The 16,267-nt window shown below is 45.0% G+C and overlaps 1 protein-coding gene across 1 annotated transcript in view; it reads left to right on the top strand.

Moving 5' to 3' along the window:
* The window catches only part of LOC139598674 (uncharacterized), a 32,079-nt gene extending 16,222 nt beyond the window's left edge, over positions 1-15,857 (top strand). Inside the window, exons 2-7 of the mRNA XM_071445347.1 lie at positions 1,834-2,828; positions 6,866-6,917; positions 7,018-7,120; positions 8,335-8,498; positions 12,338-12,577; positions 13,200-15,857. Coding sequence (XP_071301448.1) covers positions 1,834-2,828; positions 6,866-6,917; positions 7,018-7,120; positions 8,335-8,498; positions 12,338-12,577; positions 13,200-13,937 — 2,292 coding nt within the window. The 3' untranslated portion in view covers positions 13,938-15,857. The remainder of the gene's footprint in view (positions 1-1,833; positions 2,829-6,865; positions 6,918-7,017; positions 7,121-8,334; positions 8,499-12,337; positions 12,578-13,199) is intronic.
* The last annotated feature ends 410 nt before the right edge of the window (positions 15,858-16,267 follow it).

Here is a 16,267-nt window from a genome sequence, read left to right as displayed (position 1 = left end):
CATATTCACTGGAAATCAGCAAGTTTTCAGTAAAATCCAAGTGGCAACAGCTGTATCTATAATTCTGATGGGAATTAGTAAATGGATCTAACTGTTAGGACCTGTAGCCTCTTAAATTGGCATAAAGTTTTGCTTGTTTCCCCTGGATTTTTACCATGAATTAACTAATCCAGACCGAACCCCAACATTTTATCTCTTGGAGAAAAGATCAGTAAATTTCTATTAGTATGTTTTGGTTTTACATGTGGGACTCCTAAGGGATTAGACAGAGAATAATATGTGTGTGGCAATGAATGTGGTTTCTTTTCCACTTGAGACTTCCAGCCATAATCCAGCCCAGGTGCCTTAAATGAGCAGCCTGTAGTTTATTCCACTATAATTAACATAAGCTTTGATTTAGATGACATTTTTACAAGTCAAATATTGGATTCCAAGTTGAATACAGAACACAGTTTCCACCCACATTACTGTTTTGGTCCTTTTCTGTGGCCATCCTGCATCCACCCTGAAATCCCCCAAAATATCAGCAGCACCTGCTGGAAAACAAAGGTTGTGCCTCATAGAACAGGTCTGGCTTTTTGTTTCTATTTAGGAGCTTTTAACATTTGGTGTTCCTTTTTTTTTTTTTCTTTCCATTTCAATATGAGCCAAGGGGAGGGGCCAAGAGAAAAAAAATCTGGAGTATTTTGATCTTTGTGGCTTTATATGGACTTCATAAGCTTCGTTTGTTCTACTGCCAAGTTCTTTTGTGTTTAAATAGATAACAGACCAAGACAACTAATCATTTCCAATAAAAAAACCACACCAAACCCAAAGCATTCCCTTTCTTTTCCAATTAATGCTCGTAAACCCATGCTCCTAGGCCAGGCTTGTGACCTAAGCACTTCTGGGGTCTTTTTTTCTTTCCCTTTTCAAAAACAATTGTCTAAGGCACAGACTGGGCTCTGTGCTCTGCAAATTTATGAAAGAATCTTGAAAAAAGGCTCTGAGAGTGGCTTTGGGAGAAGGTAGTTGTAAATATGATGTGCAAAAGCAGCCTCATGCACCTTTAGAAAAGCACAGAATGGTGGTTTTTATGGCCACCATTTATGGACTTCCTTCCTCCTTGGAGGCTGGAGGCTATTTGTGGAGAAGGAAGAAATAGCAGATTTACATGGAACTGTCACTGTGTTATGTAAAATGCATGTTGGTTGCTGGTTTACTGGTGAGAGCTGATAACTGCTGTCACTATTTTGAGAGGCTTTGCACTTGAAAAAGAGACAATTTGCCCAATCAAAAGCAGCTACATTTTACTGAAGTAAATAAGGCTGAATGTCCTTGAAACAGAAGATGAGTTGGTTGGATGAATCATGGGTGATCATCAATGCAAAGGTTCTTTTTTTACATAAATATGTTTTTGTAATGAAAATAACACAGAGTTTTACAGGCTGTGACACATTTTTCCTTTAGCTTCTTAAGGTTTTTCTCACACAACCAACTGTTTAGGGCAACACATTTGTGTGGTCAAAAAGTTGTATGTTTGCCAACGGCACAAATTATCAGTAGTAGGAAGTGAGAATTATGTGAATTACTTACGTGGGTTATATTTCTCTTGGAGGTTGACCATCCAATATACACTTCCATAGTCTCTAAGAGTGGCTTCCTGTATTAGATTGATGCTCCACAAAAGTAGGAGCTAAGACTTGCACAAGCTTAATGAATTTCCCTGTCTTGGGGGTATCTTAAACCAGTCTCTGAAGGAAAAGAAAAGAGCTGGACTTTCTATTGGTCTGGCAGGCTGCATCCTGGGTGTAATCTATGGCAAGGTGTAAGATTCTTTGTTTTATTTCCCAGGTGTATTACTCCTGTGGTGCAGTGGTGGAATCAATGGAAAGAGGCCTGATTTTGTCACCAGGTTTTCCAAACAACTACTACCCAGGGACACACTGTGTCTGGCAGTTCTTCATTCCCATGAGGACCCATCTCATCTTGGAAATATTTGACTTTGACATTTTTGAGAGCTCTAGTGAAACTCCAACCCCCTGGGATGGCTTCTCAGCCCCTGCTACAACAGAAAATAAGGACATGCCTTCTCTTGAGGAAAACCTGGACTCTGCTGTCCACACCACAAAACCCTCTCTCCGGAGCTCGACATCGAAGGTGGCTCAGAACCTGAGCAGCACTGGAGACCAGTCAAAGGACCTTGCTGGTCACCTGGATGAACTTCCAGGAACCATCTCCAAAAAAAATGAAGCCAAGCAAGCATCTGAAGAAAACCAGTGGAAGCAGATGAAGGAACCCAAAGCAATGACCAAGGCTCAGCCAGAGGAGCTGCCATTCCCTGCGGCTGGTAGTGCCTCAATGCAGAGGCAAAACACCAGTAGCCTGGAAACAGGAGAGGATTTGGAAGGGAAGGTGTTGCTTGCCCACCTAGCTGCTAGTGAGAAAGATGAAGTCACAGCAGAGAGCTGGACACTTCCCTCAACAGCACTGCCCATGGAAATCTCCTCCAGCCCTCAGTCAGCAGGGGATGTCTGTCCCCATGATGTGTTATACGTTTCTGATCTCATCACGTTTTCCTCTCGCTTCTGCGGCCCAAATTCCCCTGTAAACAAGACCCTGGTGTTTGGTTCATCTCTGGAAATGGTCGAGGTCATCATGGAGCTGATCACCACCACGGACCGGGGCCGAGGCTTTGCGATGCTGTTCGAGTACAGGAACATCAGTGACCCCGGCCCCGTGGGTGCTGTGAGGCAGGGCAGGAAGGAAAACATGATGCTGCTGGCAATTGTAACAGGGATTGTTGTCTTTGCTCTTGCTCTGCTCTCTGCCCTCTGCATAGCCTGCAGGTAAGGTGATGCCAGAGCCTTGGAAGCATGTGATGTTATCCACAGGGAAATGACCAGAGGAGAGTTACAATCACAGAGAAGAGCGACCTTTCCTTTGCTCTGCTAACTCCTGCTGTCCTCCAAATGTGGTGAAGTGGGTACAGAGGGACTCAATGCCCCTCACTGCTCCTGCCCTAGGCTCCTCAGTTTTCTTTCCTACTTCTACAGCTCCTGTACCTCAGATTTATTTTCTTTTTCCTGCAGAAATACCTGAACAGTCAGGAGTTTCCTGGGCATTTTTTGTTTCAGTGGCAGTGGTGCCTTTGAATCTCAGCTTCTGGCTGATGGACAAAATCAGCAGAGAAAGATCATCCTTCCCTGAGTCTCCTGAGCACTCTGAGCTGACAGTCACTGCATCTTTTCACAGAGATCCCACAGTTTGGCTCTAACTAACCATCACTAGCACTCTGCAGAAAAGTAAATAATAACCAAAGTATTACCACATAGAATTAAGATTTAAAAATATTTTCCCATCTGTAGCATATTTTATCCAAAAGACTGTGCAGGAATTCTAAATCCAATGCATTCAGTGTGCTAAGAAGTCATCTGCACATCCCTTTGATGCTGGGGAAGAGCCCAGAGCCATGCTGCAGTAGCTCTCATTGTTCCCAAATGCAATCCAAAGCAATCCAGTCAAATGAGCTGATGGTCAGGCTGGGTTGTGGATTTCCAGGTCCTGATGCTAACTAGTTAAATGCTAACAGTTACACAAGCATGCCTCCATAGTCAATTGCTTTTCTTTTATGTATTTCTTTTCTCTATATCTATCCAAGGAACACTTCTCCGCCCCCCAGCATATGTTTGCATTTTTCTAACTCCCTAGTGAAAACATTTTTGGAGAGACCGTGATTTATTTCTCTCCCTTCCAACAAATTCAAAACAGAGCCCATTCTCCCCACGTTTTTGTCAAAATAAACATAGTTTTCCAAATGATTTGACTTCCATGAAAACATCAGGTAAACTGAAACAAACAGTGCTCCTCGCAGGGCTCCACTCTGGGCTGGATATTGGCAGGAGCGTTCATTTCCCAGAGCCATCAAGCAGCTGCTCTGGTTTCTCCCTTCCTGCATCCTCTGCCTCATCCAGTGTGAATCCTCCAGCCCCAGAGTCTCAGCATTGCCCAGAGCCCCTCAGCACTGGGGCTGGTTTGGCAGAGCAGTTTGCTTTTCCTTCTCCTGATGGAGGCTGCATTTTAGCTCTGGCAGAATAAACATGAAATGCACACCCATCACACTGGGCACCAGAGAACACAGGCACAGTGGTGAAGCTTAAATATCATCTCTGTTCTGTATACATAGAAATTCCTGCTTTCAGGGTCTGAGCTTTTTGTAGCTGTAAGAGTTAAATTTGCATGTACTACATTTAACTAACCTTTTTGTTTTTAAAGAGCTCGCAGAGCACTAATTTAGACCACAATTTTTTGCTAGCTCTAAAGGAAAAAGTCTGGTGGAAAATGTCTTCCAGATACCAAATACTTTATTTTTATACCCTTGCCAATCTTCAGAAGAGACAGAAACAGGCTCCCTTTGCTATGGCAGCAGTCTGGGCTGATACACATATTGAGTAGGCTGTTCCTGCTCCAATACCCCTATTTAATTTCACTGTAACAATCCATGAAGCAGAGTATTATTCAACCCAAAAAGTGCACCAGCAATCTGAGGCTCCACTGGCTGAGGTTTCCTCTGCAAAGCCTGTTTAGAAAGTCAGGCTATGCTGCTCACATTCACAGTTTGGCTTTCTGCTTGTTAGATGTTTACAAAATAATGTTCTGCTCTTGCTGACCAACAGAAAAAACAGTCCACAGGGCTTCAGCCCCACACACCAATGTTTTTGTGTTTTGGCCACTGGGAACACATCCTACAGGGGTCCCTATGGCACAGGATTAGGCTTGCCTCTTTTAACACTGGCATTTATGCCTCTTCATTGCTCTACAACTCTTTTTTTTGGTTGTTGTTGTTGTTGTTTTGTTTTTTTTAAAGAAGATGTCTATACCTTAGCCAGCTATTGACTGAATATAAATAGAGTCTACCCCTACTCCTTTAGCCTCTTGACAGGGTGTTTACTGTCCCAGCCTCCTGTACTCCCTGCATGCTGTTCCTGGGAAGCCTTGATTACACCACTTTATTTTTTGTCAGACTTAGAGCTTTTAAGGGGGACCAGGTGGCAGTGATGCCATGACCTGTGCTGAGTTACCTCCCCTGTGTTGCACCTTTTCTCCCTCTTTACTGAGCTAGCTGCTGCAAGGGCATTGGTCTCTGGCCCCAGAACCCTGGCCCTGGCTGGAGCTTGCCTACAACTGGCAGCTGTGGGTTTTTAATGCAGCTCAGAATAAGACTGCTGAGGCCATTAAGCATTAAACTTCTTTTAGATTGAGCCCATCAAGCTCTATTTTATGCCTCTTGTCCTAAATAGGGGCTTGGAATGAGGTGTCCTATGTGTATTAGCCACAGTCTGTCCTCTCTGTAGAAAATGTCAGGGTGGGCTGGGGGGAGATGATGCTGCTTCAGCAGTGCAGCACACTCAGAACTGGGCCCAGCCTCCTGAGGCCCAGGGACGCTGTCCTGGCTGGCCTGGGCACTGCAGAGGATGCCAAGAGGAACCTGGAAGCTCTTGGCCTTGTAAACTTGCCTTCAACTTTCTTTTCTCTTTATACTTTATTTATTCCTCTGGTACCAGGTTCAGCTGTTGATTTTTTTTTTTCCATTTCTATCTGCTGCTCTTGCTTAGCTAAAAGTAGCAGGCTCAGCCTTGCCAGGAGTAGAAATGGCCTGGGATGGGCTTGGCACCCACTGCCACTCCAGTGCACCAAGTCATCAGCAGTATCTGCTCAGGCTCATTGCATTGAGCAGGGCAAAGCTCTCTGGGGAAACTCCAAGTCTCTGCCACACTGCAGCTTTTGTTTTCTACTTGGGGAGGGAATGAAAGCTTCAGTTGTTAGTTGGCCAATAATTCTAATTACTTTTGGCCATGAAGCCTGGCTCGAGTAATGGGGGATTTTTTATTTTCTTTCCCAAGCCCCAGGAACAACAGATACGTCCGTCTTATTTAATTTTAATCCTGTCCCATGCAGTCAAACTTTGGCTGTATGGTTGCAACCCATGAATTGCAGCAGCACTTTGGGTCTGCATACCCTCCCAACCCTTGAGTGTGCAGTGATTCCATCAAGACTTCAGTGTTGCCATCTCTCCCCCTTCAAGCTGCCCTGCCATCACCTGGGGTGAGAATCTGCCTTTGCAATAACCTGGGTTTCACCCCATCAGTCAGTGCCTAATGCTCCCCCGTGCCTGCACTGTCCCCTGGAGAACCATTGGGCACAGACTGCCCTTGTTTCAGTCATTATCAGGTCCACCAGTGCCAGCCTTTCTTTGTGATGTCTTTAAGTCTTATTTGTCCAAAAGTTTATAACTCTAGTTGTTTCATAATCTGTTTTAGTAAAAATGTGAAAAAATGGCTAAGAACATGCATGTGTCTCCCTTCAGCCAAGAGGCACGTTCATCCCATCATCATCTGCCACAGCACTGCCTTTTAGTCAAACAGTCACACAAATGAGCAGCATCTGATGCTCTCTGCTTGCTAAATATAACCCAGTATGCAGTGTTAGCTATGCAGATTAAATATTCTGTCTAGCAGGACAAGAGGGATGTCACAGCCCAGACTGAAGGATCTCAGTCCTGCTGTTCAGTCACTGATGTGAAAGAGCAGCTGCCAGGGGGACCCTGGTGGGACTCGGCACAGGTCTGGGCTCTGCTCCTGCTTTTGCACGAGCAGAGGAAGAAGATGACAGCTTCTTCTCTTCTTCAGCTGCCTTTCCACCACATGAGCATATCATTTTCTCCCCTTGTTTACAGGCCTTGCTGCCTTGAGTCTTGGCAAGTATTTTGGATGCTCATAACCTGCTGGGTTCCCCTCGCAGGATGAGCAGAGCCGAGAACTTTCCCGCTGTGGATCTTTAACTCACTCGAGGGCTTGTTGTTGTTGTTGCTGTCTCTCCTTTCCAGGCAGAGAACGTGCCCCAAAAGGAGCTCATCCAACGCATGCAGTGACCAGGAGGTTAGTGCTAATGGCTTCGGCAATTGCTGTTTCTCTCTTTCATGTTGGCTGTTGCACTGTTTGTCTGACGATGTTTACTGGGGCATGTTCTGAGTTGTAGAACAGGATCCAGAACTCCACTGTCGATATCAATGAGCTCCAGCTGGTGGTGCCAAGCCGGGAGAATGAAAACAACAACCACTCTGTGAGCCGGGAGCAGGCGGGTGAGTGCGGGGCGTGGGTCGGGGCAGCCCCGAGCCCCGGCCACTCCATCAGATCTTTCATCAGAGCCTTCCTTGCCCTCCGCCCTGCCGCTGTCCCGCCCGTGCACAGCTGGGGAGCAGCTCCACAGCAGAAAGGCTCTGTTGTGGGCACTGTCCCTTGCTGCTCCCCCTCCCTGCCAGGGTAATTCCCCTGGCAAGGAGCTCCTGCAGGCGCAGCTCCAGCACAAGCTGTCACAGCACATGGCACTGCACAGACACTGGGTTAGCAGAGCAAACGTGTTGGGCTCGGGCTGCTACAAACAACCTGCACAGACCCATCAGCTGGGGAAGAGATGCACCTGCCCTGGGCCTAACTTTGTCCAGAAAGGAGGGGTTTTACAAAGCTCAGATTGTCTCTGGCCAGCTCCAGCTCCTCAGCCCCCTGTTCCTGTGGGTCTGTATGGATGGAGGTGCTTTGGGTGACATTTACCTCACAGTGTCCTTCCAGGAAAAAACATCCCAGCCAAGCTGCAGAGAATGTCACGTGCTGCAGTTTTGAGTCACAACACATGAGCTGCCCCAGTGCCCCTTTTGGTTAGAGGAGGCCAACAGGGAGGAACTTTCTGCTGTGTTTCCATCAGTTTCCCAGTGAACCATCAGCCCCCACACACTCAGCTCTCACAAGGGTGTCTCCACAAAAAGCTAATTCTGTACTCCCAGCCACGACACCTGCCCATCTCCTTCTTGAGGAGGTTGTGGCTGGAGTTCTCCTTGCCTGGACTAGGTGACAGGCCTTGGGGACACGTGCAGACACACATCCCCTCCATGGCAGCCCCTGGAGCACAGGCTGCCTGTGGGAGCAGATTCACTGGGGTTTAACCAAAAGCTACAGCTCCCAATATTAGCAGGTATGAGTAAATAAAAATAAATAATGAGTTGAGCGAGTTTGTAAGTTTCTGATCTGCAGGACAACCTCATGTGTTTAACACAAGGAATTTCAGTTCATGTCTGTTTTTATTAGAAAGCAAACCCAAGGGTGTTTCTCTTCTCCTCTTTTGTTTTGTTTTTAAAAGCTTGCAGTTTCAGGAGACCAAACTGTTGACTTGAGTTTTGTTCTGGCTGGTGCAGCAGCCAGCCAAAGGCTGTTCTAGATTGTCTGGTGAGGGAGGGAGGAGTTGGAAACAGATGTCTTGGACTCTTGCAATGAGTCTTTATTGATTTTCTTCCTTTCTCAGTCACTTCCTGCAGAGGCAGCACAGAACGGTCTCCTCAGGACACTGACCCAGATGTGCCCTCCTCCATCTCTGCAGTGACCACGGAGACTGGGAGTGATGAAGTGTTTATCATTTCTGCTGGACCTGGCACCAGTGGGCTGAGCTTTACCACCTACAGGATACAGGTACATCCCCAGCATCTCCAGCAGGCTGCAGGACATCCCTCTTGGACAGCACTTGTCCATTTTTTGCCTAATGCCCACTTTCTAGAAAGGCAGGGCCTGAACCAGGCAGTTCTCTTACCCCTCAGGCTGAGCTGCTATCAAATGATGTGAAGTGATCCCCTGAGCCTGTATCTTCCCAGCTTTGGGAAGAGCAAATGCAGAACCCTACTAGCAAATAAAGGAGATGTTTTCCAGCAGACAGTAGGACCAACCTGCAGAAATGTTAATTGGCAAAGCTGATGTTCCATTAAAATTACCACCTGCAGCAACTGAAGGACCTGAGGGTCAGACCTACCCCTGCCCACCCCTCCAAGTGATCAGGGAAGTTACTCAGCTCCTCAGCTTGGCAGAGGGTCTCACCAAGCTGATGTGAATTAACAGCTTAGGCTCCAAAAAAATCAAATACTTCAAGTGAAAGCACCGAGGCCCTCTCAGATTCACAGACAGAAACCTGAATTGATTCAGCAGGTTCTCTCTTATTTTAGCTATTTCCCCTGGAATCCTGGCCCTTTATTTGTTTAGAAACAGATGATGGCTCAGAAGCCTCAGGTCTGGCTGTCACCTCTTCAGCCCTGAGTGAGTGCAGACAGAGCACATCCATTGCAGAGTCTGCTAAAGCCTTTCCCAGCTCAATACTCTCTTCTCCAGTGCCCTGTCTCTTTTTCCCACAAGAGGATAAACAACCAGCACAAGGAACTCACATGCCCAGGACAGGCCGTGTAATACTTCTGTCACAGTTTACAAAACAAAAGCATTCTGTATCCCTGCACTTGATTAGGAAATTAGCCAGGAGGCCAGGCTGGTCAGGATTTTCCTACACTGGTGTAAGACACGTGCTGAGCTTTCCTCCAGCTGCCACCCTGATGAAGAGAGAGAGGGAAAGAAGGGAAAACAGCTCTGGAGCCTTCCCTTGCCTGAATGTGGCCTTCTGTGGAGCAGGGCACTGGGAGTTGTAGCCAGAGTGGGCACCCTTGAACAAACCTGGTCCTTTCCAGAGCAGAGAGCTTCACCTGGTGGCAGCCCCACACACACCCAGCTTCTAGCAAGGAGGAAAACCCATTTTCCAGCCCCTTTTCCCCACTTTAGTCAGAAGGAAAAAATACACACAACCCCCCCATTTCTATTCTGACATTGCTTCTGCAAGCAACCTTCAGAGGGCATTTATACATTAAAAAAAAATAAAAATAAAAGAGTGTTAAAACAGTGAAAGTAACCCAAAGAATTAAACACATTATTAAGTCAGAAAGCATCTCCTCAGTGATGCCCATGCAGCACACAAGTGAGGCAATACTCCCAACCAAATTCTGCAAGGAACCAAGGCTGGAAGCATGGCAGGACCTTTTTAAAAGCCCTGGGTCTTTCCCCACAGCTGAAGACCATCCTCTCCAGGGCTGTGAAAACTGAGCACAGCAGACTAATTACAAACCTGCACTCCAAGGGGTTCTCATCAGGCCACTCGATACTGAGGGCTCCTGGATGTCAGACGTGTTTACAGTTGAATTTTTAGGTGTGTATTTTTAGGGTGTGAAGTGCTGCTGGCCAGCCAGCCTCCAGGCCTCACAGAGGATGTGGTGTGTGGCTTTGTGGCCAGCAGAGGCAGTGGGATGAGATATCTGCTGGAGCCCAGCCCGTTCCTTGGCAGGAGCTGAGCAGTTATCCCCTTGTGAAAACGTGTGTGAAATCCTGAGCCTTCACAGTACAGTAAATAATGCCAGCAGACTCACCTCACACAAAATGCTTGACTAGAATTTGTTAAATTATAAGGAGCTTTCATTAAAAAAATTATCTTGACCTTTTCCCTGAGAAATTGTGTCTGGCTGCTTGGTCCTTGCTGCCCACCAAGTGTGAGCCTGAGCTCAGCTGGGCCTGGGCCAGTGATTAACTGGCTTTGCTCTGCAGCTTTTGCTCTGCAGCTTTTCAAACCTATTTGAAGACACCAGTCCTGTGTTATGAGGGAAGAGCTGGGAGAGCAAAACACCCCCTCTGTGATTGGTGTGAGGAAATGGAGGGTGGGAGGGCTTCTGGGGAGATTCCAGGTGTCCTCCAGTAGTCATGGCTTTCTAAATCCCCTTTGGTTTAAGGCACCATTCACCCTTTGGATGACTTATGACTATGATCTTTGTCTTCTGATCAGACACTGCAAGTTTCAGATGCAAAGGTTTGAGTAAAGAGTATGATCATGGAAGTTTAACAAACATTTATTGCCAAAACATTTTCCAAAGTCTAAAAAATACACTGTTCATCTTCCCAGTTACTTCCTGTGTACCTATCTCAAAACCAGAGGCTAATTTTTACATCAGTTTGGAAGTATTTATAATAATATTAGAATAATAAATCCTAAGACAGCCTGAAGGGGCCACTAAGGAGAAGACAGGCAGCTTAAAATTTATAAATAAAGATTGTCCCTTTAATAAAATCTTAGACTAGGAGCTTAATATTGAAACCAACTTATGCAGAGCCTGATGCCTCTCCTGGCTTCCTACTGAGTTTCTTTTTCTGATCTAGTGCTAATTTCTTGCCTCTCTGCCCATCCATTTCCAATATGACACATTCACTAAATAGTTTCTTTGATTTGCAGAAACTTGGGAGATTCAAATTCTCAGAAATATCAAATTACATGTTTCTGGTTTCTCAGGATTTAAAATCCAGGACACTGTGGGATTTATTTCAGACACTCTTTAAGGACTGTGTAAACTTTGGAAATATGGATTTTTCATTCTTCTCATGACAACCATATTCGCACAGCTGAAAATTAAAAATATGTATAGAGTTGTGTAACAGGAGGCTTAAATAACAGGTGAAGTATTAGTAAGAATGAAAGGAGATTCACAGGAATGTCAGGAATTCTCTAACTTTCCTGGCTCTAAGCTCATATCAATATTAAGGATAAAAATTGCGATTTCAAATGCAACATCAGAACTTATAAAGTATGGAAGAGATGTTTGCCTATAGTCCATTCCCATGTCTGATCAACTCTGATCTTCACAGGGCTGGTGACAGCATTCTATTCTGATGCATTCTGACAGCATTCTATTCTTTGCATCATCACCTTCTGATGATGCAAATTTTACAGCTGTCTGGATGTCTTGTTCTACTCCTAAGGCATGTTGTCCACCTGAAGAGCATTTTTTTATGTGCAATGCAAATTCCCTTGGCTCCAATCCAGTTCTTGTGCTTCTTGTTCTATTCAGCACAGACACTGAAAATAGATTATTTCCTTTCTCTTTATTTTTCATTATTTTTAATACTTCCCTTACATAGGATAAAGAGCATCACTTACTTCAGTCTTTTCCCCCCAACCTGTGCATTTTTGAGACTTCTGATTTTCTTGCTTGCTTCTGGATTTCTTTCAGTAGACTCCATCCTCCTTAAGTTTTATTTCCCCAGACAGACACACCTGGAGCCTTCCAAGAACCAAGCAGAGTGGAAGAATTCTGTTTTACACAGTGAAGTTTATGACTCTGATCTGTCAAATACTTCCAGTAAAATTAAGCTGTAGATATTTCATATATTTAGTGAGGGTTGTAGGACTATATCTTACGTAACTGAAATTTCCCACTTCAGCTTTAAACCCGAAACTGGGAGAGCAGGGTAAAACTTTCCTCCAGGGAAGCCAGCGAGCTTCAGCCAGCACACTGGAAGAGAAATGATGAGAAGTTGCATTCCTGACTCCTCTGAGAACGACTGAATCTAACCTGACTGTTAGTGCAAGTCTCTTGCACCAACGGCCTGTTTTCAAAGTGTTTTAAAAATGTTTTGATGAAAGATGCCTATAAGTGATCTTTATTTACCATTTTCAGGACAAAAACCTGAAAAGAAGCGTCACAAGCCCGGGCTCTGTGTCTGACTGGCTGAGCTCGCACCCCGCAGCCGCAGGGGCTGCCGAGAAGGGGAATGTGCAGCTGGAGAATCCCTGTCCCCGGCAGCGCACCTGGAGCGCCCGCACCTTCCACGACCTCCTGGCTCCAATACCACAGCTCCAGAAGAAATGGTGCAGCTGGAGCACCAACAGCCCCTTCACAAAGCTGGTTGACAGCAGTGTGAGTCCTGCAGGGAGGGGAGGGTGTTGGGGTCTCAGCTCCTCTATTTCCCCACTGTTCACTGATGGGCCACGTTTTTCCCCTTGGTCAGTGCCTCACCTCTCTGTCCTGCAGTGCAAACACATCTCAGTCCATCTTCCTCGGTGCATGGGAATGTCTCTGCCTAATTATATTGTAATTTAGCCAGGCTTTCCTAAAATGTTAAGCAGCTGTATTTTCCAGCAGTTGGCACCTGGTTAAGAAATTATCCCCAGTCCAGAAGAACATTAAAAATTGCCTTCAGACAAGATTATCTCATTGAGTGTTCTGACATGTGCTTTTTTCCCCTGGTTATGCCTTGAATTTATTATAATTGGTGTATTATTATTGCACTGCAAGGAATCCGTAGGTGTGGCAGGGATATCTGGGTCTCACTGACTGTAGTCATCAAAACAACAGCTTGTCACAGAGCTAATAAAGGATGTTTCTTCCTTTTTAAGGTAATAACATAGGTTTTTGCTAAAGAATGCATCTTATCTCTAAAATAACCAGGAATTTTAACTTTTAGTTCTCTTGGGATCAAAATTTCAAGAGAGAGCTGCTTTTCATAGCATGTCTGCTAATTTTGTACTATTTTGTGCAGGGTTTTTCTACAGCTGCAAGACCCCAAGGTGTGCCAACCAGAAAGGTAATCTCAGCCACTGAGATAGAGGGAGCATCAGAGACTGTTTACTCTGATTCATCTGCCAGTAATGCCTCGTATCCCCTCACTCTGTCTGCACAGAGGCAGCGAAAGTTAACCTCCTGCAATTTGAAGAAATCCAGATTTGGAAACCCTTATTTTGGATTTTTAGCCAGTTCCCCTGACAGCAAACATGTGAGGTCCTTGGATCCCTCAAGACATCTAGGGGCAGCATCTCCAGTTAACAGCCAAAGCCCCAAAAATCTTCTAGAGAGCTCCAACCCACTGAAAATCAACTTGGTCAACGGTTCAAAAACAAAGGAGCTTATGGTAGAAACAGATAAAAACAAACCAGTTTTTGTTATTTCTGAAGAAGGGGATGATCAGCAGCCTCTGGTCCTGGCAGAACACCTTAGTCAGTGTGGAGATCACCTGTCAGAGCAAAATGCTGTGTATGCTCCAGCCGTGCCAGAGAAGCAGCCGGTGGTTCTGACTGCGGAGAGGAACAGCTCTGCCCCCTTCACATCCAGCCTTCCCCTGTGGGCTAAATCCCCCACGGCATACAAAGGCCATGGGAAGGCCCCCAGCTCCTCCAGGGACCAGCAGAGCTCAGCAGGTGGGGACGCCAACACTGCTGAGCCCTCCCAGAACTGCGAGACCCCCGCTGCTCCCACGCTGTGCCAAGCTTCAGTCCAGTGATGAACTGGGAAAGATTGGAACATCAGTTCCCAAACCCAGGGGGAACAGGGACATGAGCAGAGCAGAAGCTGTGCCCAGCAGCTGAGAGTGGCAGTCACGTTTGGCAGCTTTGTTGAGAGCAATCTTTCCTTCCCACACGTTGGGACTGAGATTACAAGGATACAAACCACAGCACAGATGCCATCTCCCCTTCAGCTCACTAACCTCATCTCTTCTCCATGAGACTTGGATGTAGTTTGTACCAGAACGCATCCTCTGAAAAGGTACTTCAGACTGCAGAACCCCTTTTCTGGGATGGGAATGAAAGTAACCTGGGGCAGTCACCCTGTGGTTTATATCTGAAATGTAAATCAGTCCCCTGTCCCTGTGGCATCACTTGAGTCTTTCTGTTGGGAGCTCTGAGTTAGCTCCTGCTTATAGCTCTGCCTGTACAATCCAAGCCTTGCCAAGCCAAGGATAAGAATTCAATCATGCATGTTTGCATACAGTTTTGTAAACTTCATTTTAAGTATTTCATAACTTCTACAGTCTAGCACAAAGCTTACCAAGCATTAGCAACTCTAATATTAAAGAGCAAGATTATCTCATCTCCTAACTCTTTAGAGAAGTGTACAGACAAGCTGAGCAACCCAATACCAGATGCTTGTTCTATTAAAGTCTGATGTAGCTTTATCTTTGTTAGGTCTACATAGGCTTAGAACACCTCAGTCCACTACATTAAATGACTCCTCATGGCAACAGGAGCATGTGTACAAAAACACTGAAATACTAGGAATAGTCTTCAGCATCCAACACTTGGATATTTGCAGCTGCTCTGATCCTACATTCACCAGCTGTTTATTGCTGGTAACGCACATTGACTAGAGAACTATTCCCCTTCCTTTAGCAGGCAAGACTTGAAAGACAAAATTAAGGTGGGGCAAACTTTGAGTGCTCTCTTTCTTTAGAAATGAACCCTACATGGCTGTGCCTCCCTGAGTACAAATCCAGGGCATTCAATGAACACTGAACCAAAGGGAAGCCTGCTGGTCCTATTGCCTTTAATAACCCCATCAGTATTTTAATTTCCTCCTGGTGATATTTTCCTATCTTTGTAAGAGACTCCTGCATGTTTGTCCCACAATTCAGAATTGTTTTTCTTTCTTAAATGAAACAATTCCCTCTGAAGCTGCATTTTGCAGCTGAGACAGCACATTGTTTTAAAGCAATAGTATGTCATAAAAACAGGTGCCAGAAAGAAATCTCCTGCACAAGTCTTCCCCTGTATTAGCTGCAGTGTGCATCCAGTTATCTTAATCCTTCTCTGTGAAGGCATTTAAGACTGATTGCTGAAATATTTAACTGAATTATTTATGATTTCACCTGCTGTTACAGCTTCCATTTGCCACCATTAATGTCTGAGATATGCAACACAAGACTATAGGTTTTGCCTTATATTTTCTCTGTGTGTTTACATGTCTACCTAGACATAGAAGCTGTGCAGCTGGTAGCAGTGGAAGCAAAAACACATTTGCCCTTTAGCAGTTGACTCAAACATGAACAGCAAACAAGTCTCTGCATTTATTATTTCCAGACTCTGTTCAGTGCCTAAGTCTGGCTCCATGTTGGTTGGTTCTTTTTTGGTGGGTATTTTTTGTTGTTGTTGTTGTTGTTTAAATTAATGCTACTTGAGTCAAAGGGAAGAGATTAATATATTTATGGTTTTAAAAATATTTAGAATTCTTCAGTACTCTAACAATAACTTCCACTGCATTAAATTCATATACATTGTAATTTAATGTTCTGTTACTTATTACATTTCTAAAGTTCGAAATACTAAAATCTACTTTTGAAAAGTACTTGTGTTCAATTATTGACAATAGTTACATTTGAAGGGCTGGAAAAAGTGGCTTTTTCAATAAAAGCATGTTTAACCACTCATTTCTATGGTGTAACAACACTTGATTTGTTTTGCTGAAAGCCTGAATTGTGCCTCAGAGCCTGTGGGGTACCCTGGTGGTGGCAGAAGAGCAGAAAAGCAAACAATACTTTTTAGATCCGTCCCAATTTCTCTGAGACTGAAGATGAGGTGGTTGTTTACACCATTACTTGTTGTGTAACCAAAGACCAGACTTTGCTCACCAGGTTTGTCCAACTGCTGCCAGAGGAGGTTTCTGTGGGAGTTTGTGTTTCCTTCCAGGTCCATCACTGCTGCAGCAGCATAAGGGCAGCTATTCACAGGACTGCAGCAGACACCCTGGCTGTAGCATGGACTGTACATACACACATTTTATATATATATATATATATATATATATATATATATATATATATGTATATATATATATGTA

Source organism: Agelaius tricolor, unplaced genomic scaffold (genome assembly GCF_023055355.1).
Source record: "Agelaius tricolor isolate 1412-34295 unplaced genomic scaffold, bAgeTri1.0.p SCAF_20, whole genome shotgun sequence".
NCBI lineage: Eukaryota > Metazoa > Chordata > Aves > Passeriformes > Icteridae > Agelaius > Agelaius tricolor.
The sequence above is the reverse complement of the archived record's forward strand: the minus strand, read 5'-3'. Positions and strand labels throughout refer to the sequence as shown.